The 24,640-nt window shown below is 45.9% G+C and overlaps 1 protein-coding gene across 3 annotated transcripts in view; it reads right to left on the minus strand.

Moving 5' to 3' along the window:
• The window catches only part of CYP4B1 (cytochrome P450 family 4 subfamily B member 1), a 64,737-nt gene continuing 40,097 nt past the window's right edge, over positions 1 to 24,640 (minus strand). The window contains exons 1-12 of one of the 3 annotated variants that reach the window (XM_053895711.1): positions 20,369 to 20,594; positions 7,634 to 7,775; positions 7,406 to 7,450; positions 6,735 to 6,862; positions 5,812 to 5,936; positions 5,344 to 5,495; positions 5,084 to 5,190; positions 4,199 to 4,389; positions 1,870 to 2,003; positions 1,007 to 1,071; positions 824 to 906; positions 1 to 395 (exon numbers count right to left, since the gene is read on the minus strand). In XM_053895711.1, coding sequence (XP_053751686.1) covers positions 212 to 395; positions 824 to 906; positions 1,007 to 1,071; positions 1,870 to 2,003; positions 4,199 to 4,389; positions 5,084 to 5,190; positions 5,344 to 5,495; positions 5,812 to 5,936; positions 6,735 to 6,862; positions 7,406 to 7,450; positions 7,634 to 7,775; positions 20,369 to 20,548 — 1,536 coding nt within the window. In that variant the 5' untranslated portion in view covers positions 20,549 to 20,594 and the 3' untranslated portion in view covers positions 1 to 211. The other 2 variants (XM_053895716.1, XM_019449403.2) reach the window with 2 other exon arrangements.

Genomic DNA, 24,640 nt, shown 5'->3' on the forward strand with positions numbered 1-24,640 from the left:
TACACACATAATAAACATTTATTGACACACATGCTTACATGTCACTGCCCTCCAGATGACTGTTTATGTGGGTGCCTGCTCCTCTTCTAAACTGTAAGCCTCCCAAAGACAGGGAGCTATAGCTATTCTATGATCCAGCCTGGGAGATTCTATGATCCAGCCCAAGGAGAGGCCACAGTCTGGGCTGTCTGGGGCCCTATCCTAGGCAGAGCTACTTCCCAGAGCCCAGGTGCAGAGGCTTCAGGCGGAGGTGGATTCCATTCTTGGAGCGCAGAATTAGCTGGGGCATCCTGATGGGGGGCTGCAAGGGGTCCAGGGCGAACTCAAAGCGGAGCAAGCAGAGGGCCGTGACCACCTTCATCTCATTCATGGCAAACTGCTGCCCGATGCAGTTCCTACCGTGAGCAGCACAAGGTGGCATCAGACTATGGTGTGTCAAGAGTGAGAAAGTCCAAAACTCTTAGTGGCCAACAAAAGCCAATAACTATTTGTGGATGGACAACTGGCTGATCAATTGATTGACTTGGACACAGGCAACAGATCTTGGGAGCACAGTGAGGGTCCTAGACCGAATAGATTCACATTGGGGGTTCTGGTTTGGGGGCTTCTCTTGGAATGACTCAGCCAGCCCACCACCTGCCAGGAACATGAATATGCTAATGGAAAGAAGAAAGTCCCTGGAATTTACTCTGCTTTAGGATCACCCAAAACCCAGTGGCAGCTCCCTTATCACAGAATTCCCCAAAATGATGCTTTACCCACAACATCTTCCATTCTCCCCTCCCCAGTCCTGAGGGCCTGGGGACATTGGTCCTCTCCTTACCTGGGCCCAGCAGAGAAAGGCATGAAAGCAAAGGGGTGGCGTGTGGCCACATTCTCAGGAGTAAAGCGCAGAGGGTCAAAGACCTAAGAGGACAAGCCTTGTTTAAATATCTGCCAGGTGCTGGAGAGGGTGACCTCCATAACCTCCCACCCCATCTGACCTCCAGGCCCAGGGATGGGGTACCTCAGAGTCAGGCCACACTGAGCTGTTCCTGTGGAGGGCATAGATGTGCAGAGAGATCAGGCTGCCTGTGGGCAGAGCAGAGGCTTGGTAGCTAGGTGGTCCTCAGAGAGCCATGCCCACCTCCTCACAGGGCCAGAATCCCCTAGTATTCTTCTAACTGGGCACGAGCCCCTGCCTGAGCACTGCCAGTGATGGAGGGTTCATCACCACGTTCAAGACATAAAAGTGCTTTTGATGATCATATCTACTTCCTCCAGTCCCAGCACTGGACACAAGCACCTGACACAGACATTGTGGAATGGAGAGAGGAAAAAGGAGGACTGAACCCACCTTACCATGAGATAGGACAGGCAAGGACTATTACAACACTTTTTACTTTCAAATAATTGATGCTTGAGGGAAGTTACTATTCATAACCTTATGCTATCAATAGTAACACCTACCATTCATCAGGTGCATGTTGTGTGCCAGATACAGAGTTAAACACTCCTTACGAAGCTACTACATACAGCTGCACAGGTTGTGGAATGCACATAATCATTGTCTATGTGAATGGTGCTTCCTGAAGTTGTTCAGGACACAACCTACATAGTGGCACATGACATCCCTGATGAATACTGTCTCTTTAACCTTGACAACAACCTTGTAAGGCAAATACTCTTCTTCCCCCTGCTTTACAGAAGAGGAAACAGAGACTCGAGGTAGAGATTTATCCATACATTATAGAACCAGGATTTGGACCAAGGCCAAACACAAAGCTTGAGCTCTTCCCCATTGGTGCAAAGATTTGGCCAAAGGGACAGCGAGTGTCAGAGAAGCATCCACAAGGACTCCAGTTCCATCCCCAATCCATTCCATCTCACCTGCAGGTAGAGAGCGGCCATCCACAAAGTTGACAGGCTTGCTGAGCTGGCGGTACACCTGGGGCACAGGTGGGTAGAGGCGAAGGCTCTCCTTGATGCACATGGTCAAGTAGGTCATCTTCCCCAGATCATCCCTACCAGCAATACAACCAAGCTTTCTGGGGATGGGAAGCAACGGGGTTCCACAGGAAGGCAGGCTCCAGCCCCACCTTTCCACCTTAACCACCATCACACATCCAACAAGGAGAGGGACATAAATGCTTCAAGTGTCTACACCAGACTGGAATGGGGTAGCCACTTGGACCCAGGGGTTTTGGCTCCACTTTTCCTTTTTTTATTTTTTTTTCTGATTCCACTTTTCTCCATCCCTCCCTCATTGCTGCTAGAAAAGGAAGGCACAGAACCCTAGAGTTGTATGTGTATCCAGCCATCAAAGACAAAGTCACTCCTGTGTCTCTCAAGGCTCCGCAAAAGCCCCATAAAGGACAATTCTTTAGGTTCCACTTGGTTTCCCCTGTGGAACTGAGGTAGAAGAAAACAAGGGCTGATATACATTGGTTGAATGAAGAAATAAATGCATAAACTATGACAAGCTCAGTTCAAAAACAAAAATTGTATTTCTCTTTTCCTCTTTTCTACCAGGAAGCTCACACACAAATGTGGTCCAACCATGATCACTATGCAGCACTTTATTAGAGAGCCCCAAACCCTAAGGATTTTTTTTTTGGCCAGGTCCTCATTTTTTTTAGATATACTTGACTTTGTTAAAACCAGGAACTTGTATTCATCAAGAGATACCTTAGAGGAGATGAAATGGCAGGTTACACACCAGGATAAGATATTTTCAATTAACATTAACAAAGTATTATATACCAGTAATAATTTTTTCATTTGTGTTTTATTGCTTGTATTGAATAAGTGTCCTGTAAGTTGCTTCAAGTTCTAACTGAAATGAAGTGAAAATAAAATAAATAAATATTTTAACTCCCTGCCTCCAAGCCGTGTTCATGTTGTTATACCACCTAAATGCCTGTTTCTTTCTTCCTTTGTCTGGGTGTCACCCCTCCTTAGAAAGCCAACTCAAGGGGCATCTGGGTGGCTCAATCAGTTAAGCCTCTGACTCTTGATTTTGGCTCAGGTCATGATCTCACAGTTCATGGGTTTGAGCCCTGCATTGGATTCTCTCTTTCCTTGTCTCTCTGCCCCTCCCCTGCTTGTTCTTGTTCTCTCTCTCTCTCTCTCCCTCTCTCTCTGTCTCTCTCTGTCTCCCTCTCCCTCTCTCAATAAATAAAAGAATTAAAAAAAAAAAAGAAAGTCAGTCCAAGCCCCACTCCTTCTGATTCCTCTGCTGTCAACATGGGTCACTCAATCTTACTCCATTCTGTGTTTTCTCTCTAGCTTTTGGTTATTTGGTTCAACTTTCTAAAAACCTCCTAATGGCAACAACTTGGCTCCTTTTCCTTCTCTTCCCAGCCGCACCCCCAGAAGCACCTGGCACATGGCTGGACACGCTGGGAGGTTTCCAACATCTGGCTGGTAAAAGTATATAGTGGCGACATCAAATCTCAGATCCCGAAATATAGGTCAGTCTCCTTCTGGTGAATCTAAAGTCTCTCCCACTGACGGAGCATTTGCTGTGCTATGCTGTGTGCCTAACCCCATGTTGGAGGTAGCACAGGAGCCAGAGAGAAAGTTAAGGTGGCTGACAGAAGGCCAAAGCCTGAGGGGGAGGAGGGAGGGAGAGAGGGGCCTGTGGGAGAATCCCAGAGATGACCTGCAAAGAGGTCAGCATCTGTCAGTGTCATGTCAATGAGTTCAAATTTGAATCAAGAAACAGAGAACAATTGAAAGATTTTAAGTGATAGGGTTTGGGAAACAGGCTTTTCTCTTTCACCAGAGGAGTCTAGAGGCTGCACATAACCATCCAAAGGCAGGTGGGAGGGATGTGGTCAGCTCCCCAGGGTCTGGCTGTATCCATCCTCAGTTCCCTCCTATCTCCCGGCAGCTGGCCCCCACTGTTCCATCCAGCACCCCAGAAGGGTAGTCAGGTTCTGCCAGCAGAGGCAGTCAGTACACCAAAAATCGGCCTCCTGGTGGCAACTCAACCTGAAAAAGGCTGCACTATGGGAGAAGGAGCTGAGGGATGTGTCTGCAGAGGTCCCCCCCTGAAAGCCACAGCGCTGGAAGGAACAGGACAATGGCCACCACCCTCACCTAGTTTCCAGGATGGTCCCCCTGCATCATCTGAAGATGACACCAGACAGCATAGGCTCAACTTATTGCTGGGACAGGGAAGCAAGACACTGTGCTCAGCCACAGCCTCACTCACCACTGGAAGGAGTCCCGGTCCCCAAGGATCTCGCAGACCTCCTCCCGACAACGACTCTGGTGCTCCGGGTACAGGGCCATGCAGTAGAGAAACCAGGAGATGCCACTGGTGGTGGTGTCATGGCCTTCAAACATGAATGTGTCCACTTCAGCCCGCAGTTCTGCGTCGGACAACTTGATCCCACTTTCATCCTAGGTTAGGGAAGGCATGATGGGACAGCTCAACGTATTTGAGATAGGTATCAAGAAGACATCATAACAGCTGTCAAATGAAGGTCCAAGGGAGGGAAGGAAAACACCTTTTCAGACTGGGAGTTGAGACCTTCCCCCAGATTCCTATCTCAGGCATGGTTTGGATGCCTCCTACTCCAGGAAACCTTCCCTGATCCCTCTGCCCAAGTGACTTTACCCAGCCCTGACAGTCAATTCTGCTCAGAATGCCACCTGGCAGAGGAAGAGATCTTTGTCACTGTCACCTCCTGTCCTTCCACTAGACTATAAGTGTCTGGATGCAAGGCCAGGTCTTTCTCATCTTCTGCACAAGAACTAACCCAGGGTAGGGGTTAGTGAGTTTGTAGAGTGGATGAATAAAGGAAGGAAAAAAGGAAGGAAAGGAAGGAAGGAAAGACTCTTCAGAGTCTTAGAAGGCTAGAATTTGTCTTTAGGACTTCTAACGTATGACCCAGGCTTCCTGCTACTACATCTCTCCCCACTGCCACAGCTTCCCATCTATGAGTTTTTTCTGATGTGTGTCATAAGACAAGGAGCAGGTCATATTTGCTGGGGAAAGAGAAGGAAAGTGCTTACCAGCCCCTGCTGCTGTCCAAGGGAGGGGCTTGACCCCTCTGGTACAAGTTCTCAGGTGGTCCACTGCACACTCACTCACCCGAGCCCCCAGAAGAATATCTAGGAAGTCCAGGTGCCTCCGGTTCTGGATCTTCTCCTGCTCTTTCTCATCCTGCAGGGCTGCCTTTCGTTCCCTGATGACCTGGTCTGGGCCAGGAGCAGAGGGTGTCACTGCCTGGGGACCCATTCTCTGCCTGAAGGGGGGTTGAAATTCTTCAATGGCAGAGGTCCCAGATGGGCCTAGAGGAGCTAGACTAGACCCTTGGCTTCCTGTGGTTGGGCCCTGTGGGAAAGGCCCACCTGTGTGGTCGTGGGCTGCCTGGCAGGCCCGTAGGAAGCGTCGGCCATGTGGGGTGAGCCAGTAGATGAAGTCATTATGGTACTGGAAGGACTCGATGCGCTGCTGCATCAGCAGGGTGAGGTCGCTGACCGCCAGGTAGTAGCTATTGTCCCTACACAGTAGAAGAGTGGGCAGGAGTGCTCAGACTGTGACCCACAGAGTTGCCTGGGGCAATTCCATTCCAGAATCCAGCCCCAACCACATGCTTCTCACCCTTCCTCTCCCTGCCATTAAGCCTCTCCACCAAAGGAAGAATCTGTCTTCTAACTTTGGGCAAGGCCCAGTTGCCTCCACCTATGCCCAAGCTGGGGCTTCCTAGGGCAGGACCCTATGTCCTCTCAAACCAGGGCCTTAGAGTCTTGCCAACACTCCCCACTGAGCTGGCCTGGGTAGATAGAGACTGTGGTCAGCCCCAAGTACCCCCAGACCTGTGACTGAGACCGCTGTTTCCTTTGCCAAAGGTGCACTTCATGAGTGAGTCCAGCGCCATGTGGCCCACATCACAGAAGATGTCAAAGCTCTTATCCTCACGAGCCTTTTCTTCCCACTTGTCCTGGAGCCCAGAAATGGAAGGTAATGTCAGGGGGTCAGCTGGGCACCCCCACCCCTGTCCTCCAGGATGCATAGCCTATCCTCTCTCCCATGAACCAAGTCCCTGGCCTGGCCTCCATCCTGCTGGAATGTAGGGGTGCAGGGCAGGTAGGGGCTTCAGGCTAGGGTAGGACCAGGAGGCAGCACATACAGACACTGAGCCAGAGAGCCTACATAAAGGGAAAAGGAGGGCTGAGAGGTGGAGAGCTCCTCACCACAGCCTGTGTATAAGTCAGGCCTGCAGTGATGCTAGCAAGGAGTTTCCTACGAGGGGAAAGACTAGCCCGGGTAACTTCCAGGGATTACCCATCCCTGAGAGTCAGAGCCTGATCTCTGATCTTTGGCATCCCTTTCAGAGATGAGCTGCTAATGACATTATTTTAGATAGTTGTGGTAGGCAGAGAATGAGAAGGAAGCACTTTCCAGATATGAAAGACCTTCCTAATATTCTCAGATATAGGTATCCCTCCAGTCTGCTACAGGAGGATCCCTACTGGGGCCTCACAGAAGCCCTTTGTTCTAGGAAGAGGGATGCCTGGATTTCCCAGTGGAGACAGGGCCAGAGCTGCCCAACTACTTGGAGTCTCAGCACTTGATCAGAACCCAGCACACAGCAGGTATCAGGTACAGCAGGGCTTGGCACTGCTATTACAGGCAGTACAGGCCTTTGGGGTCTTAGCAATTCTCCTCATGGCCCTGCCCAGGGAAGCTTGGGGAGGAGGCAGCCATAGCCTCCAGGAGCCTGGCACTGGGACCTCACCAGCATGGCGTGTGTGGAGTTGTTGAACACAGCCACATAGGGTTTCAGCACGTCATAGTGGAAGCCAGGTGTGAGCAGCTTGCGGTGCTCATACCACTTGGGCCCATGGAGGACCAGCAGGCCTTTCCCTGGGTAAAAGATGGCAGAGGGGAAGCTGGTTATCTATAAGATCCTGTCCCACACCTGGCAGCTTGGGGCTCCCACCCCAGTCCTCCTTACTCAGCCTCCTGTCCCAACAGCTCTGCCTTCTAGCCACCCAGTGTTTGCAGCCTCTGATGAAACCAGCTTGGCCCTACCATCACTCCCTCCTCAGGCTTTTGCCCGGCCAGCACCACCAATAAAATCTCCTAGGATCCCACTCCAGGGCCACCTATTCCAGGAAGCTGTTTTTCAGACTCATGTATTTTCCAAAGCCCTTGCTATGCCTGTCCATGGAAGAGGACATACCCAAAAGGAGAAGATGCCTGAGCCCCACTTCCCCAGCCAGCTAGGAGCTATCCTGCCTCTTCCCCTGTCTCCCCACTGAGCAGCTGAGCTTGGGAGGGGCACTTGGGAGCCAGGTGTTCCCATGGATGAGATAAGACTGAGTGGGCACAGGACAGAGAGGGATGGGACAGGGAAGGATCCTGGTAACCCAGCACTAAGGTCAGAGAAAGCAAGTGCCCACTCACCAATCCACTGGAGGAAGAAATCATACACGTCCGCAGCCTTGGGATCTGCAGGAGAAAGAGAAGATCGGGTCATGCAAAAACTAGGAGATACCTGAAAGAGGCTTATTAATCAATAGGATGTGGACCTCGGCTGCCCAGACGTAAGGTGCAGACCCCAGGATTCCTCCCCACTTGGAGCTCTGAGCCCTTTGCTCTCAGGAAACCCCACCCTCTCTTGGGAGGCCTCACCTCCTCGGCTATACACAGCCTTGGCATAATCAGGCTCATAGATGTTCAGGAAGCCAAGGAACTGTCCAAGCCAGAGTGGGTGGGCATAAGGGAACTGGTGGGCCCAGGACACCACCTTGTCCAGGCTCCCTGTCTTCTGGATCTGAAATAGTTAAAGAAGAGCAAAACATTCAGGGAACACTATCACCAGCCAGGCCTTAAGTCCCTGGGCAGGAAGAGAGGAGGCTGCCCAGAGAGACCCTTGGAGCATCCTCCCCTCCTCCTGCATTCCTCTGCCAGCCAGTCACAGTCCTATATATCTCTGGGCTCAGTCCCCTCTCCAGTCCCAGAGCCACTGCTGTAAGTCTAAGCACACTCTTACTATACGTGGTTTAGCTTAACAATCCCAAACTAGCCAACCTGCTTCCATCTGGTGCCTGTCACCAACACTCTGTCTATACTGCTCACAAAAAGCAAATGCTTTTGAGCATTAAACTTTTTCATAGTTTAGAAAGATAGTTTAGAAAGATAATACCAGCTTGCTGTGCAATGCAGAAGTCTGCTCGATTCTGCCCCTGCTATGTCATTCAACACATTTGTATTGAGGTCCTACTATAGGCAGGGCACTGTCTAGATGTCCCAGGGGATGGGACAGACATGGTTCTGCCCTTTCATTCTATGGGGAACACTGATAATATTCAACTAAACAACAAGTAGAATGAATACAGACAGTAGTAAGTGTAACAAGGGAACAAACACAGTGCTATGAGAAAGACTAACAGTGCTATGAAAACAGACTAATCTGCTTAGACAGGGAGATCCAGGATGGCCTCTTGTTGGAGAGGACACTCAAGGTGAAAACCAAAGAATAACAAGGAGCCAGCAGTGCAAAGAGTAAGGAAGGAACACTCCCAGTAGAGCAAACAGCAAGCACAAATGCTCTGGGGCAGGGGGAATGTGGTGTCTTCCAGGAGCTGCCCCTCCGTGGGACAGTGGCCTGAGATGAGGTTGGAGAGGTTATCTAGAGGGTGGTGTGTGCTCTTTGGGGGATTTTCTAGCTACATCTACTCACCCAGAGGTGCTTTATATAAATGTACTTTTCTGAAACCTGCCTTTTTCATTTAACGTATCTTGTCCTTCTTTTCAAACTCATGCATTTAACTGTCCCTCAATATTTTTAGCTATTTCAATTATATGGTATTCCACTATAGTGATGTACCATTATGTATTTATCCATTTTCCCCTATTCAGAGGCAGTCTTTCAGAGATATACTTAAAACCCTTCAGTGGCCTGCCCATGGGTCTCAGAATAAAGTTTGAGCTCCAGAGTTTGTGAGGAGGTATAGTTATAGCTAACTGGGGAGCTGGAATGTGAACTAAGGAAAGCTGACTTCACAGCCTGCAATCTTTGGAGCTTGGAAGATCTGGGCTTGATATTGATTTCCCCTATTTTTAGATGTGTGAACTCGGGCAACATCTTTAGGCTTTCTGAATCTTACTCTTCTCATCTGTAAAATGGGAATGATAACTTACCTTATAGGATTTTTTTGGTATTAATTAAATCATGCAGGGCATGTGTTATTTGTTGAGGTCATGCGGCATTTAAAGCCCTTAACTGATATATTATATGGAAGGACCCGGCACTGGATCCTGCACAAGGTAAGCCCTCGACTTGTAGTTACTTCCCCTTCAAGCCTATTTTTCCCCAACATCCTCCTCCCTGCATCTCCTGCCATATCCTACTCCCAAAAGCCCCCAAACTACACTAAAGAATTCATTCTGAACATGCCCTACGATACTTCCACCCATGGATAAAGGATTAATCCTTGTCCCGAGTCACATGGGAAGTTGAGCTTGAGTTACACCCTCCATCTCCATTCCCTTGGAAACCTGGTAACTGCCTGTGGCGTTCTCTGTTAGTGTCCACTCTGCTTTCTGGGGCCACAGGCTCCCACTGCCCAGGAACGTCCTGGGATTGGAAAGTGGGGGCCAGATTCCCCAGACCGGCTCCTCTCTAGGGTGGACATCCTTAGGGGTCCATGGGTGCTCTAGTCTCAGTCCTCCCCCACCCCACCTCTTGGTCACTACCTCTCCCCACAAGACTGGGCAGTACTAAGCATGTGCATAAACCCTAACCAGTATCAAGGACACCAAAACTGTATATTCAAAGCTAAAAGATTAGAAATATCTACCAAGAAGAACTAACAACAATTGAGATGAGGCAGCATCTCTGAAATAACCATAAAAAATCAGTTTAAGAAAATGGATTAGATTTACACAAACTCCATGGGTCTAAGCACAGAGTCATCAGGAGATTGGAGGGGTATGTAATGGTCCACGGGGTAGAGAGGCAATTTCCCCCCCCACCCTAGTGACAAATAGGTGACTTCATTCTCTATCCTCCTTTTCAGAGACAAGTGTACTACCACAAATGTACATGTGAACACATGTGAATGGCTGTGAACACACAACTCAGAAGAGACCCTTGGCTCAACAGAAGGAGCAGAGGGACTTTGGGTGAGATTCACATGGGTCACCATGACTCTCCCAGCCACCACATATTGGCTAAGAAGTGATGGTGAGCCTTGCCCAAAGTCACACAATCCTCAAGTCCAGGTCTTTCAGTTCCAAAGCCTGTGCTATGCCTCCAATACCTCCCTGTCTTCAGCACCAAGGATGAGCTCCAGCCCCAGGAATGACCAGGTTGGAAGGGAAACACAGGGAAGCATCCAAACACCTAAGAAGACAGGAGGACAGGGGCCCAAGAAGTGCCCAAGTCATGGGGATGCAGACATTGGCCCCCACCCTATACGAGCAGTTTTGCTGCCCCAAATTGGGTCCCCCAGGGATTCATTCACACATTCAACAAGTGGGCATGGAGTACCCACTCTCTCTCTTTTTAAAAAAATGTTTAATGTTTATTTATTTTCGAGAGACAGAGTGCGAGTGGGGGAGGGGCAGAGAGAGAGGGAGACACAGAATCTGAAGCAGGCTCCAGGCTCTGAGCAATCAGCACAGAGTCTGACATGGGGCTCAAACCCACGAACTATGAGATCATGACCTGAGTTGAAGTCTGGCACTTAACCGACTAAGCCACCCAGGCACCCCGAGTACCCACTCTCAATGCTAGACAACAGGGCTAGTTCCTGGGGGAACAGTAGTGTGCAAGGCAAAGCTCTGACTTCTCCAAACTCACATGCCAAGTGGGGAGAAAGGAAATAAACAGGAATCAAATGCATTAGCAATATAATTTCAGATAGCAATAACTCCAGGAAGAAAAATAAAGCAAGCTAAGGAGCAAGGCTCCTACTGTAGACAACGGCTTAGGATGGTCAGGGAAGTCCTCTCTTAGGGGACATTTGAGCAGAGATTAGCAGAAGCACCTTCTAGAAAGCCCCATAGCATTGGGCCACTGTCTACTTCTCAAAAGCTGCTTTCCTCAGTTGTCCCCTTCATCCCTCTGCTCCTTGCTCCCAGAAAATTAGCTTTGCTCTACTTCATAAAGGAAACAGAAGCCATCAGATAAGAGGGCCCTAAAACCACAAGATCTGAAGAACTATCTGCTCTGCACCAGCTTTCCTCCTGTTCCAGTAGAGGAGGTGCCCAGGGCCTCCAACCCTCCCTTTGGGCACCTCACCCATCATTCACCCCCTCACTCTCCCACATCACAGACCCCATCCTCTCTATTGGCTCCTCCCACCTGCATTTAAAACATGCTCAAGTCTCTCTCACTTACAAAACAAAACCAAACCTCCATGGATTCTGCTTCCTCCTCTAGCTAACACCCCCATTTTCCTTCTCCTTTCATAACTTCTCAAAAGAGTTTTCTTGATGTTTCCACTTCCTCCCTCTTCAGCCCTCATCTCTCCAACACTGCTGTTGCTAATGTGACCAACACCCTTCTTGTGGGTGAGCCCAGCGGATTTCCAGCTGCTGTGACACAGTCGATTCCCTCCTCTTTCTTGAACTCTGTCCTGGATGTCTTCCCACCTCTCCCGATGCACCCTCTTGGTAGCTCCTCATCCATTATTTATCAATCAAAGAGTGAGGCTCCCCCTAGATCCAGTCCTGGGCCTCTTCCCATGCTGCACCTTCTTCCTGGAGGCTCTCACCTACTCCCATGACTTCCTTTGCCATCTATCTGAGACTACAAAATTGACAGCTCATCCCAGCTTATCTTTCTCCTAATCTCCAGAAACATGACCAGCCATCCCCTGGAAATGTCTGCATGACACCCCCTAGGCCCTCAGACCCAGCATTTTCAAACATCAACACAATATCTGCCCTCTTCACATACCTAGGAATGGAATCACCATCTGCCCTGATACCAGCCAGAAACATGGAATGAAGCCCTACCCCCTAATTTATAGTAATACAAAAGGGGATGACCTATGGAGGTTGCCTTTCTCCCCTGCAGGTCCTCCAAGTGATTTTTTCCCCTGGAATCAATAAATCAGAACTAAGAGAGCCAGATGTAACAGTTCCTGGGAAACTCTCCAAATCTGGACCCCAAGGCTCCTGTGCCCAGACACTGGAAGGTGCTGCCAGCCCTAAGCCTTTTCGTCTTGGGTCTCAAATCCCCACATTTTTACACTTAGACACAGAAATTCATTCCTCCTGGTTACAGTCCAGTCTTGTGGCTCAAGGAGACCTTTTCTCTCTTTAGGTGACTTTTCTAAATTTGGTTCTTATCCAGCTGTATTAATGCCACAGTTTAACAAAGCTCCCCTTTTCCTAGTGCATACAGGGGACCTCACTGACACCATTACATCTGGCTGTGGAGGAGGCCTTACTGCCAGCTTCTGCCATACCCTCAATGCCAGGACAGCCTGCTCTACCTCATACTCCTCCCCATGTCACTAACATGTCATTCAACTAACATCTGCTTGGATGGGAGCCTCAGCCCTGTCCTGCTCTTCCTGCCTCCTTTTTGGTCTCTGCCAATCTAGCCACCATCCCAAAGCCAGAGTTCACACAAATCTGAGCTCATCACTTCCTGACTTGAATCCCTTCAATGGTTCCCCATTGCGCTCAGAATAAAGCCTTTTGATGTGGCCTACAAGGTCCTATGTGATCTGCACCTGCCCTCTTCTGGCTTCATCCTCTTGCTTCTGTCCTCCCCCCTCAGAACTCCAGAAGTGAACAGCCATGAACATACTAGACCTAGAGAAAGAAGTATTTGTTGAACAAATTAATTTCCTACACACTCGATGCTCTTTCCAGCTGCTGTGCCCCTACACAGGTAGTGTCTTCCACCCTTCCTTCCTCACTTCCATAGGCTGCTGCATCTAGATCTCTCGGGACTCACTTCAGCATCCCCTGCCCAGGCTGGGCACTGTGTTGTGTTATCTGTCTCTCTTACAGACCAGGTCACTCTAAGGCTGGCTCTAATCTCATTGCTTTATCCTCTGCCCTCAGCAGAGGGCAAGACCCAGAGTTGTTGATCAGATAACACCAGCTGTTTGAGAAAAGAAGAACCTTATCTGACTCCCAAAGACTGGGTTGATTTTGGAGAAAGGAAGAGGATGAAAGAAACCAATGCCTCAGTGTGTTTTGCAGCAAGAATCTCTCCACAGGGGTTTAACAGCTGACATCTGCCCAGCACTTTGCATAGTATCTATCTATATTTTATCTTTTCTGATCCTCTACTAACCCAACAATGTAAAAATGCTTATCTCCATATTGTCGACGAGGAAAGGGAAGCACAGACAAGAAGCACAGTGAAGGCCCATCAACTGAATAAAAATGAGCCAGGGCCCCAGACTCCAGCCAGGGCCCTTCACTTCACAATACAAGGTCAGGGGCACTGCCCCAGTGATGAGCAAGGCCAGGGAGGAGGACTATGCAGTCCCAGGGGATCACTGTTCCTGGGCTTGGAGCTGGCATTCTCCCCTCTTCCCCCTCACAACAGTCCAGATTCTCCAGCCCCTCCCAACCTCAGACCAACAACATGACATGGCACCTACTATGTGCAAGATCCTCTCTGGGCCCCAGAGTAGAAGAAGGGGGACCCTGGAAGAATAAGACATGATCCCACTTCAAGGGGACACATTGTGAGAATTGAATAGGATGATAGGCAGATGTGTCCAGGGCCTCTAGACTGTAATCAGAGATAAAAAAGGAAAAATCAAGGGGTGCCTGGGTGGCTCAGTTGGTTGGGCATCCGACTTTGGCTCAGGTCATTATGTCACGGTTTGTGAGTTCAAGCCCCACGTCGGGCTCTGTGCTGACAGTTCAGACCCTAGAGCCTGCTTCAGATTCTGTATCTCCCTCTGTCTCTGCCCTACCCCCACTTGCGCTCTATGTCTCTCAAAAATGAATAAATGTTAAAAAAAATCTTAGGAGCACGTGGGTGGCTCAGTCAGTTAGGCGTCCAACTTCAGCTCAGGTCATGATTTCACAGTTTATGAGTTTGAGCCACGAATCGAATTTTTTAAAAAATTTTAAAAAAACTTAAAAAATAAAATAAAAGGAGAAGTTAATCCTGATGGACAGCTCTGCCCCACCTCCTGCCCTTCCTTTCCTACTTCCACAATCACTAGGCTAGGAATCAAACTTGCAGTCACTTTGTATGGAAAGATCATGTCCTGCATGAAAAGGCACAAGTCCTGCACCCAGCCTTGTCTCATTTCCTGAGCTACTATATGGACATAGGCAAATACCTCCCCTTTTCTGAACCTCAATTTCCTCATCTTGGTTTGGAAAAACATCCCTACCCTTACCCTCCCATCCCTCAGGCTCACGTGTGGATCCAACATAGCAGAGGTGCCAAACCTCAGAGGAATGTAGAGGTGTTAGGCCTGCCATGGTTCCCCAGGAAACCTTTGTAGGCCCAAAAGAACCTCCCCTCCAACACTTGTTCTTTCTTCCTGGTGCCAAGGCCCTCCAGATTCTTGTGTAAGAGCCAAGAAGCCAGAGCTAAGCTGTGCTCCAAGCCCTCTATACATCTCAAGGTGGGGGACAGGGGCATTTGGGGGGAGGAGGGCATCCAGCTCTGACATGAGATAGGGGAGCAAGTCCCTGGGCTAGGGAGGCCTATGGGCCTAGGGCAAGCCTAGCTTTGGTGGAGGCAAATAGAAGTGAAAGGAAGTGAGAGACAAGGGATTGAAGGTCTCCCTAAATGCCTTTCACACCTCCATTAGGGTTGACCTTCCCATGACCTCCTTCTGTACTCAGCAAAGCCTCTCCTTAACCCACTGGTCTCACCACTTGTCTTCTCCATCACTGTCTCCTCTATCAAAACCCTCCCTGCTCCCCAACATTCACTGTTTGTTCATTCAGTGATGTCCACTCTGTGCCAGGCTTTGTGATGGATCCTGAGGGTACAGAAATGAATCAGAGTAGATCTCCATCCTCCAGCAGTCATGGTCTGGTGGGCAAGATGAACAAGAAAACAGAAGATGACAACCCAATGGGACAATGATATAGAGATACAGAGCAATGATATAGAGATACAGAGTACACGCTGATGCAAAATCCTGTTTAGGCATCCCACTCAACCTGGGGCAGGAAAGGCCCTGGTGTCTGTTTTCCCTCTAGACAGCAGGCTATTTGAGAGCAGGGCCTGGGTCTGATTCAGCTTCCCAACCTATCCTTTCCTTTCCTGGGTTTCTCCAGGATGTATGTAGGTTACTAAGCCATCCTGAGAGGGTAGTTATTTGTAGGGGAAAGGTTAAGTCTGGACAGTCCTTACCTGGAGGTCAAGCTCATTCCCAGAATCATGGAGGAGAGGCAATCCCTAACACAGTGAAAAGGAAATGGGTATTCAGGAGGCAGGAGCCTTAATCTCTGGCATTTATACCTGAGTTCCCAAACCTGGATGCACAACAACAAACACTTGGAGAGGCTTTTAAATTCAGCCTCTTCTCCTAAATATATAAATTCCTACATATCAACAACTACAACAAAACAACCAACCAACAAACAGACTACAATCCAATTTAAAAATGGGCAGAGGACCTGTGCAGACATTTTTCCAAAGAAGACATACAGATGGCCAACAGACACATGAAATGATGTTCAACAACACTCCTCATCAGGGAAATGCAAATCAAAATCATAATGAGAAATCACCTCACACCTCTCAGAATGGTTAATGTCAAAAGAGAGGAAATAGTAACTCTTGGCAAGGATGTAGAGAAAAGGGATCTCTCATGCACTGTTAGTGGGAACGTATGTTGGTACAGTAACTATGGAAAACAGTTTGGAGATTCCTTAAAAAAATAAAAATAGAAGTACTGTACAATTTAGCAATTGCACTTCTGGATATTTACCAAAGGAAAACGAAAACACTAATTCAAAAAGATATATGACCCCAATGTTTATTGCAGCATTATTTACAATGGCCAGGACATAGAAGCAACCCAAGTGTCCATTAATAGATGAATGGATAAAGAAGATATATATATATATATATATATATATATATATATATATATATATATATATAATGGAATATTACTCAGCCATAAAAAAGAATGAAATCTTGCCATTCATGATAATATGGATGGACTTAGAAAGTATTATGCTAAATGACATATCGGACAAAGGGCTAGTATCCAAAATCTATAAAGAGCTCATCAAACTCCACACCCGAAAAACAAATAACCCAGTGAAGAAATGGGCAGAAAACATGAATAGACACTTCTCTAAAGAAGACATCCGGATGGCCAACAGGCACATGAAAAGATGTTCAACGTTGCTCCTTATCAGGGAAATACAAATCAAAACCACACTCAGATATCACCTCACGCCAGTCAGAGTGGCCAAAATGAACAAATCAGGAGACTATAGATGCTGGAGAGGATGTGGAGAAACGGGAACCCTCTTGCACTGTTGGTGGGAATGCAAATTGGTGCAGCCGCTCTGGAAAGCAGTGTGGAGGTTCCTCAGAAAATTAAAAATAGACCTACCCTATGACCCAGCAATAGCACTGCTAGGAATTTATCCAAGGGATACAGGAGTACTGATGCATAGGGGCACTTGTACCCCAATGTTTATAGCAGCACTCTCAACAATAGCCAAATTATGGAAAGAGCCTAAATGTCCATCAACTGATGAATGGATAAAGAAATTGTGGTTCATATACACAATGGAATACTACGTGGCAATGAGAAAGAATGAAATATGGCCTTTTGTAGCAATGTGGATGGAACTGGAGAGTGTGATGCTAAGTGAAATAAGCCATACAGAGAAAGACAGATACCATATGGTTTCACTCTTATGTGGATCCTGAGAAACGTAACAGAAACCCATGGGGGAGGAGAAGGAAAAAAAAAAAAGAGGTTAGAGTGGGAGAGAGCCAAAGCATAAGAGACTGTTAAAAACTGAGAACAAACTGAGGGTTGATGGGGGGTGGGAGGGAGGGGAGGGTGGGTGATGGGTATTGAGGAGGGCACCTTTTGGGATGAGCCCTGGGTGTTGTATGGAAACCAATTTGACAGTAAATTTCATATATAAAAAAAAGAAAGAAAGAAAGAAAGAAAGAAAGAAAGAAAGAAAGAAAGAAAGAATGAATTATGCTAAGTGAAATGAGTCAGAAAGAGATAAACACATACCATATGATATCACCATTTGGAATCTAAAAAACAAACAAATGGCAACAAAAAGAGAAATTAACTCATAACAATAGAGAAAAAAATAATGGTTTCCAAAGGGAAGAGGAGTGAAGGGATGAGCAAAATAGGTGAGGGGCATTAAGAGGTACAATCTTCAGTTATAAAATAAGTAAGCCATGGAATGAAAAGTACAGCATAGGGAATATACTCAATAATACTGTAATAACTTCATATGGTAAAAGATGGGAACTACACTTCTTTTTTTTAAATTTAACTTAATGAAGGAAATTCTGCCATATTCAACAACCTGGATAAACCTGGTGAAAAAAAAAGTTTAATTAAGATAAATAAATAGGCATCAAAATTGGCAAGGATGAAGTTAAGCTTTCACTTTTTGCAGATGACATGATATTATACATGGAAAATCTGACAGACTCCACCAAAAGTCTGCTAGAACTGATACATGAATTCAGCAAAGTTGCAGGATACAAAATCAATGTACAGAAATCAGTTGCATTCTTATACACTAATAATGAGGCAACAGAAAGACAAATAAAGAAACTGATCCCATTCACAATTGCACCAAGAAGCATAAAATACCTAGGAATAAATCTAACCAAAGATGTAAAAGATCTGTATGCTGAAAATGATAGAAAGCTTATGAAGGAAATTGAAGAAGATATAAAGAAATGGAAAAACATTCCGTGCTCATGGGTTGGAAGAATAAATATTGTCAAAATGTCAATAGTACTCAAAGCTATCTACACATTCAATGCAATCCCAATCAAAATTGCACCAGAATTCTTCTCGAAACTATAACAAGCAATCCTAAAATTCATATGGAACCACAAAAGGCCCCGAATAGCCAAAGTAATTTTGAAGAAGAAGACCAAAGCAGGAAGCATCACAATCCCAGACTTTAGCCTCTACTACAAAGCTGTAATCATCAAGATATCATGGTATTGGCACAAAAACAGACACATAGACCAATGGAATAGAATAGAAACCCCAGAACTAGACCCACAGAAGTATGGCCAACTAATCTTTGACAAAGCAGGAAAGAATATCCAATGGAAAAAAGACAGTCTCTTTAACAAATGGTGCTGGGAGAACTGGGCAGCAACATGCAGAAGGATGAAACTAGACCACTTTCTTACACCACTTACAAAAACAAACTCAAAATGGATAAAGGACCTGAATGTGAGACAGGAAACCATCAAAACCCTAGAGGAGAAATCAGGAAAAAATCTCTCTGACCTCAGCCACAGCAATTTCTTACTTGACACAACCCCAAAGGCAAGGGAATTAAAAGCAAAAATGAATTACTGGGACCTTATGAAGATTAAAAGCTTCTGCACAGCAAAGGAAACAATCACCCAAACTAAAAGGCAACCAACGGAATGGGAAAAGATATTTGCAAATGGCATATCAGACAAAGGGCTAGTATCCAAAATCTATAAAGAGCTCACCAAACTCCACACCCGAAAAACAAATAACCCAGTGAAGAAATGGGCAGAAAACATGAATAGACACTTCTCTAAAGAAGACATCCAGATGGCCAACAAGCACATGAAAGGATGTTCAACGTTGCTCTTCATCAGGGAAGTACAAATCAAAACCACACTCAGATATCACCTCACGCCAGTATAGATGCTGGAGAGGGTGTGGAGAAATGGGAACCCTCCTGCACTGTTCGTGGGAATGCAAACTGGTACAGCCGCTCTGGAAAACAGTGTGGAGGTTCCTCAAAAAATTAAAAATAGACCTACCCTATGACCCAGCAATAGCACTGCTAGGAATTTACTCAAGGGATACAGGACTGCTGATGCATAGAGGCACTTGTACCCCAATGTTTATAGCAGCACTCTCAACAATAGCCAAATTATGGAAAGAGCCTAAATGTCCATCAACTGACGAGTGGATAAAGAAATTGTGGTTCATATACACAATGGAATACTACGCGGCAATGAGAAAGAATGAAATATGGCCTTTTGTAGCAACATGGATGGAACTGGAGAGTGTGATGCTAAGTGAAATAAGTCATACAGAGAAAGACAGATACCATATGTGTTCACTTTTATACGGATCCTGAGAAATGTAACAGAAACCCATGGGGGAGGGGAAGGAAAAAAAAAAAAGAGGTTAGAGAGGGAGAGAGCCTAAGCATAAGAGACTGTTAAAAACTGAGAACAAACTGAGGGTAGATGGGGGGTGGGAGGGAGGGGAGAGTGGGTGATGGGTATTAAAGAGGGCACCTTTTGGGATGAGCACTGGGTATTGTATGGAAACCAATTTGACAATAAATTTCATATTAAGAAAATTAAAAATTGAAAAAATAATAATAAAAAAATAAAATTAAATAAATTCAGACCACCAGTTCAAATATGCTAATTAGGCTCTCCAGAGACAGGGTGCCAAGGAATCTGCTTCTCCCAGTTGATTCCAATGCAGGTGTCCCTTGCCCTATGTTCAGAAAACTCTGGTCTCAATCCGATGAAGGCAGGGAATGTTCCTAACAATAGGTGCTAAGGTCGTCCCCAGCACCCTGAGGTAACTGGGGAGGACAAGCCAGGATTTGGACCCAGGAAGATGCCATGGCTCCAAGTTAGCCCACAGACATGACAGAGAGAACCCCATCTGTGGGTGCACCAATCACTTAGATGCTCCAGGGTAGAGGGGTCTCTCCAGGATTGCTCCAGGAGATGCTCTCTAGAAGCAACAGACTCATCTCTGCTTTCACTTTTAATTTCTTAAAAATGGAAATCTTTACACTGCACAGAACAAAGAGGATGGTGCTTAAGCTCTAAACAAGATAGCCTACTTCTTCTGGACTTTGTAGGTGGTTTTCCCCAATGCTATCACTGAGCCCTTAGCAGAGTTTTACCAGAATCTTGAGCCTGAGAATGATGAGGAGTCTGTGGCCTATTTGGGTTCCAACACTGAAGTATTCCCACTCCCAAGGCTGGGTCAGAAGGCAGAGGTGACGGGAGGAGTCAGTGGGGAAGCTGAATGGAAACCGTGGCTCCAAGGACATTAACCCCCTGCCCAAGCATAGGGGCTCCCTCCATAGCCGCTGGGGGGTTAGGCTGTATTCTCTGAAGGAAAGGAGGCAGTCTACGGCCATACCATCCTGAACACGCCCGATCTCGTCTGAAGGAAAGGAGGCTGTTTCCTTTTTCCAACCCGTCGCCCCACGTACCTCGAGGGCATGCCCGAAGAGCCAGTGGGTGGGGGGTCCTGGGAAACTATCCATAGCCCTGGCCAGCATCTGCCTCCGCAGCAGCAGACGAATGAGCTTGAGGAAGCCTAAGACCAAGATCAATCCAGATGCCCACAGGCCCAGGTGGGAGAGATTCAAGGAGAGCAAGATGGAAAGCATGGCTACAGCTACAGCCACCAAGGCTCTGGCCTCCTTCCTGCAACCCTGGGGTTTCCTTATACTGCGCACATGGCACCCTGCCAGCCCCCACCCCCAGCCACACCCTACAGCCAACAGCAGCACAGGCTGGGCTGAGCTCCAAAGGGCAGAGACAGCAGCCCCAGAAGTCACAGGCAACAGAGAGACAGCCTGGCTGACTCCTCCCAAAACTCAGCTGAAGAGACCAGGCAATGTGTATACCTCCTTGGCTTCTTGGAGGAGAAAACAAAAGGCAATTCTGGGTATAATCATCAGCATAATAATGACTTCCTTTTCACACAAGCACTTTGTATGTTTTGGGAATTTTCTTTTTTTTTTTTTTTAATATATGAAATTTATTGTCAAATTGGTTTCCATACAACACCCAGGGCTCATCCCAAAAGGTGCCCTCCTCAATACCCATCACCCACCCTCCCCTCCCTCCCACCCCCCATCAACCCTCAGTTTGTTCTCAGTTTTTAACAGTCTCTTATGTTTTGGCTCTCTCCCACTCTAACCTCTTTTTTTTTTTTCCTTCTCCTCCCCCATGGGTTTCTGTTACGTTTCTCAGGATCCACATAAGAGTGAAACCATATGGTATCTGTCTTTCTCTGTATGGCTTATTTCACTTAGCATCACACTCTCCAGTTCCATCCACATTGCTACAAAAGGCCATATTTCATTCTTTCTCATTGCCACGTAGTATTCCATTGTGTATATGAACCACAATTTCTTTATCCATTCATCAGTTGATGGACATTTAGGCTCTTTCCATAATTTGGCTATTGTTGAGAGTGCTGCTATAAACATTGGGGTACAAGTGCCCCTATGCATCAGTACTCCTGTATCCCTTGGATAAATTCCTAGCAGTGCTATTGCTGGGTCATAGGGTAGGTCTATTTTTAATTTTCTGAGGAACCTCCACACTGCTTTCCAGAGCGGCTGCACCAATTTGCATTCCCACCAACAGTGCAAGAGGGTTCCCGTTTCTCCACATCCTCTCCAGCATCTATAGTCTCCTGATTTGTTCATTTTGGCCACTCTGACTGGCGTGAGGTGATACCTGAGTGTGGTTTTGATTTGTATTTCCCTGATAAGGAGCGAGGTTGAACATCTTTTCATGTGCCTGTTGGCCATCCGGATGTCTTCTTTAGAGAAGTGTCTATTCATGTTTTCTGCCCATTTCTTCACTGGGTTATTTGTTTTTCGGGTGTGGAGTTTGGTGAGCTCTTTATAGATTTTGGATACTAGCCCTTTGTCTGATATGCCATTTGCAAATATCTTTTCCCATTCCGTTGGTTGCCTTTTAGTTTTGTTGGTTGTTTCCTTTGCTGTGCAGAAGCTTTTTATCTTCATAAGGTCCCAGTAATTCATTTTTGCTTTTAATTCCCTTGCCTTTGGGGATGTGTCGAGTAAGAGATTGCTACGGCTGAGGTCAGAGAGGTCTTTTCCTGCTTTCTCCTCTAAGGTTTTGATGGTTTCCTGTCTCACATTCAGGTCCTTTATCCACTTTGAGTTTATTTTTGTGAATGGTGTGAGAAAGTGGTCTAGTTTCAATCTTCTGCATGTTGCTGTCCAGTTCTCCCAGCACCATTTGTTAAAGAGACTGTCTTTTTCCATTGGATGTTCTTTCCTGCTTTGTCAAAGATGAGTTGGCCATACGTTTGTGGGTCTAGTTCTGGGGTTTCTATTCTATTCCACTGGTCTATGTGTCTGTTTTTGTGCCAATACCATGCTGTCTTGATGATTACAGCTTTGTAGTAGAGGCTAAAGTCTGGGATTGTGATGCTTCCTGCTTTGGTCTTCTTCTTCAAAATTACTTTGGCTATTCGGGGCCTTTTGTGGTTCCATATGAATTTTAGGATTGCTTGTTCTAGTTTTGAGAAGAATGCTGGTGCAATTTTGATTGGGATTGCATTGAATGTGTAGATAGCTTTGGGTACTATTGACATTTTGACAATATTTATTCTTCCAATCCATGAGCAGGGAATGTCTTTCCATTTCTTTATATCTTCTTCATTACCTTCAGAAGCTTTCTATCGTTTTCAGCATACAGATCTTTTACATCTTTGGTTAGATTTATTCCTAGGTATTTTATGCTTCTTGGTGCAATTGTGAATGGGATCAGTTTCTTTATTTGTCTTTCTGTTGCTTCATTGTTAGTGTATAAGAATGCAACTGATTCCTATACATTGATTTTGTATCCTGCAACTTTGCTGAATTCATGTATCAGTTCTAGCAGACTTTTGGTGGAGTCTGTCAGATTTTCCATGTATAATATCATGTCATCTGCAAAAAGCGAAAGCTTAACTTCATCTTTGCCAATTTTGATGCCTTTGATTTCCTTTTGTTGTCTGATTGCTGAGGCTAGAACTTCCAGCACTATGTTAAACGACAGCGGTGAGAGTGGGCATCCCTGTCGTGTTCCTGATCTCATGGAAAAAGCTCTCAGTTTTTCCCCGTTGAGGATGATGTTAGCTGTGGGCTTTTCATAAATGGCTTTTATGATCTTTAAGTATGTTCCTTCTATCCCGACTTTCTCAAGGGTTTTTATTAAGAAAGGGTGCTGGATTTTGTCAAAGGCCTTTTCTGCATCGATTGACAGGATCATATGGTTCTTCTCTTTTTTTTTGTTAATGTGATGTATCACGTTGATCGATTTGTGAATGTTGAACCAGCCCTGCATCCCAGGAATGAATCTCACTTGATCATGGTGAATAATTCTTTTTATATGCCGTTGAATTCGATTTGCTAGTATCCTATTGAGAATTTTTGCATCCATATTCATCAGGGATATTGGCCTGTAGTTCTCTTTTTTTACTGGGTCTCTGTCTGGTTTAGGAATCAAAGTAATACTGGCTTCATAGAATGAGTCTGGAAGTTTTCCTTCCCTTTCTATTTCTTGGAATAGCTTGAGAAGGATAGGTATTATCTCTGCTTTAAACGTCTGGCAGAACTCCTCTGGGAAGCCATCTGGTCCTGGACTCTTAATTGTTGGGATATTTTTGATAACCGATTCAATTTCTTCGCTGGGTATGGGTCTGTTCAAGCTTTCTATTTCCCCCTGATTGAGTTTTGGAAGAGTGTGGGTGTTTAGGAATTTGTCCATTTCTTCCAGGTTGTCCAATTTGTTGGCATATAATTTTTCATAGTATTCCCTGATAACTGTTTGTATCTCTGAGGGATTGGTTGTAATCATTCCATTTTCATTCATGATTTTATCTATTTGGGTCATCTCCCTTTTCTTTTTGAGAAGCTTGGCTAGAGGTTTGTCAATTTTGTTTATTTTTTCAAAAAACCAACTCGTGGTTTCATTGATCTGCTCTACAGTTTTTTTAGATTCTATATTGTTTATTTCTGCTCTGATCTTTATTATTTCTCTTCTTCTGCTGGGTTTAGGCTGCCTTTGCTGTTCTGCTTCTATTTCCTTTAGGTGTGCTGTTAGATTTTTTATTTGGGATTTTTCTTGTTTCTTGAGACAGGCCTGGATTGCAATGTATTTTCCTCTCAGGACTGCCTTTGCTGCATCCCAAAGCGTTTGGATTGTTGTATTTTCATTTTCGTTTGTTTCCATATATTTTTTAATTTCTTCTCTAATTGCCTGGTTGACCCACTCATTCGTTAGTAGGGTGTTCTTTAACCTCCATGCTTTTGGAGGTTTTCCAGACTTTTTCCTGTGGTTGATTTCAAGCTTCATAGCATTGTGGTCTGAAAGTATGCATGGTATAATTTCAATTCTTGTAAACTTATGAAGGGCTGTTTTGTGACCCAGTATATGATCTATCTTGGAGAATGTTCCATGTGCACTCGAGAAGAAAGTATATTCTGTTGTTTTGGGATGCAGAGTTCTAAATATTTCTGTCAAGTCCATCTGATCCAATGTATCATTCAGGGCCCTTGTTTCTTTATTGACTGTGTGTCTAGATGATCTCTCCATTTCTGTAAGTGGGGTGTTAGAGTCCCCTGCAATGACCACATTCTTATCAATAAGGTTGCTTATGTTTATGAGTAATTGTTTTATATATTTGGGGGCTCCGGTATTCGGCACATAGACATTTATAATTGTTAGCTCTT

The sequence above is a fragment of the Panthera pardus genome, unplaced genomic scaffold (assembly GCF_024362965.1).
Source record: "Panthera pardus isolate Hobbes unplaced genomic scaffold, ASM2436296v1 HiC_scaffold_11, whole genome shotgun sequence".
In the NCBI taxonomy this organism is placed as follows: domain Eukaryota; kingdom Metazoa; phylum Chordata; class Mammalia; order Carnivora; family Felidae; genus Panthera; species Panthera pardus.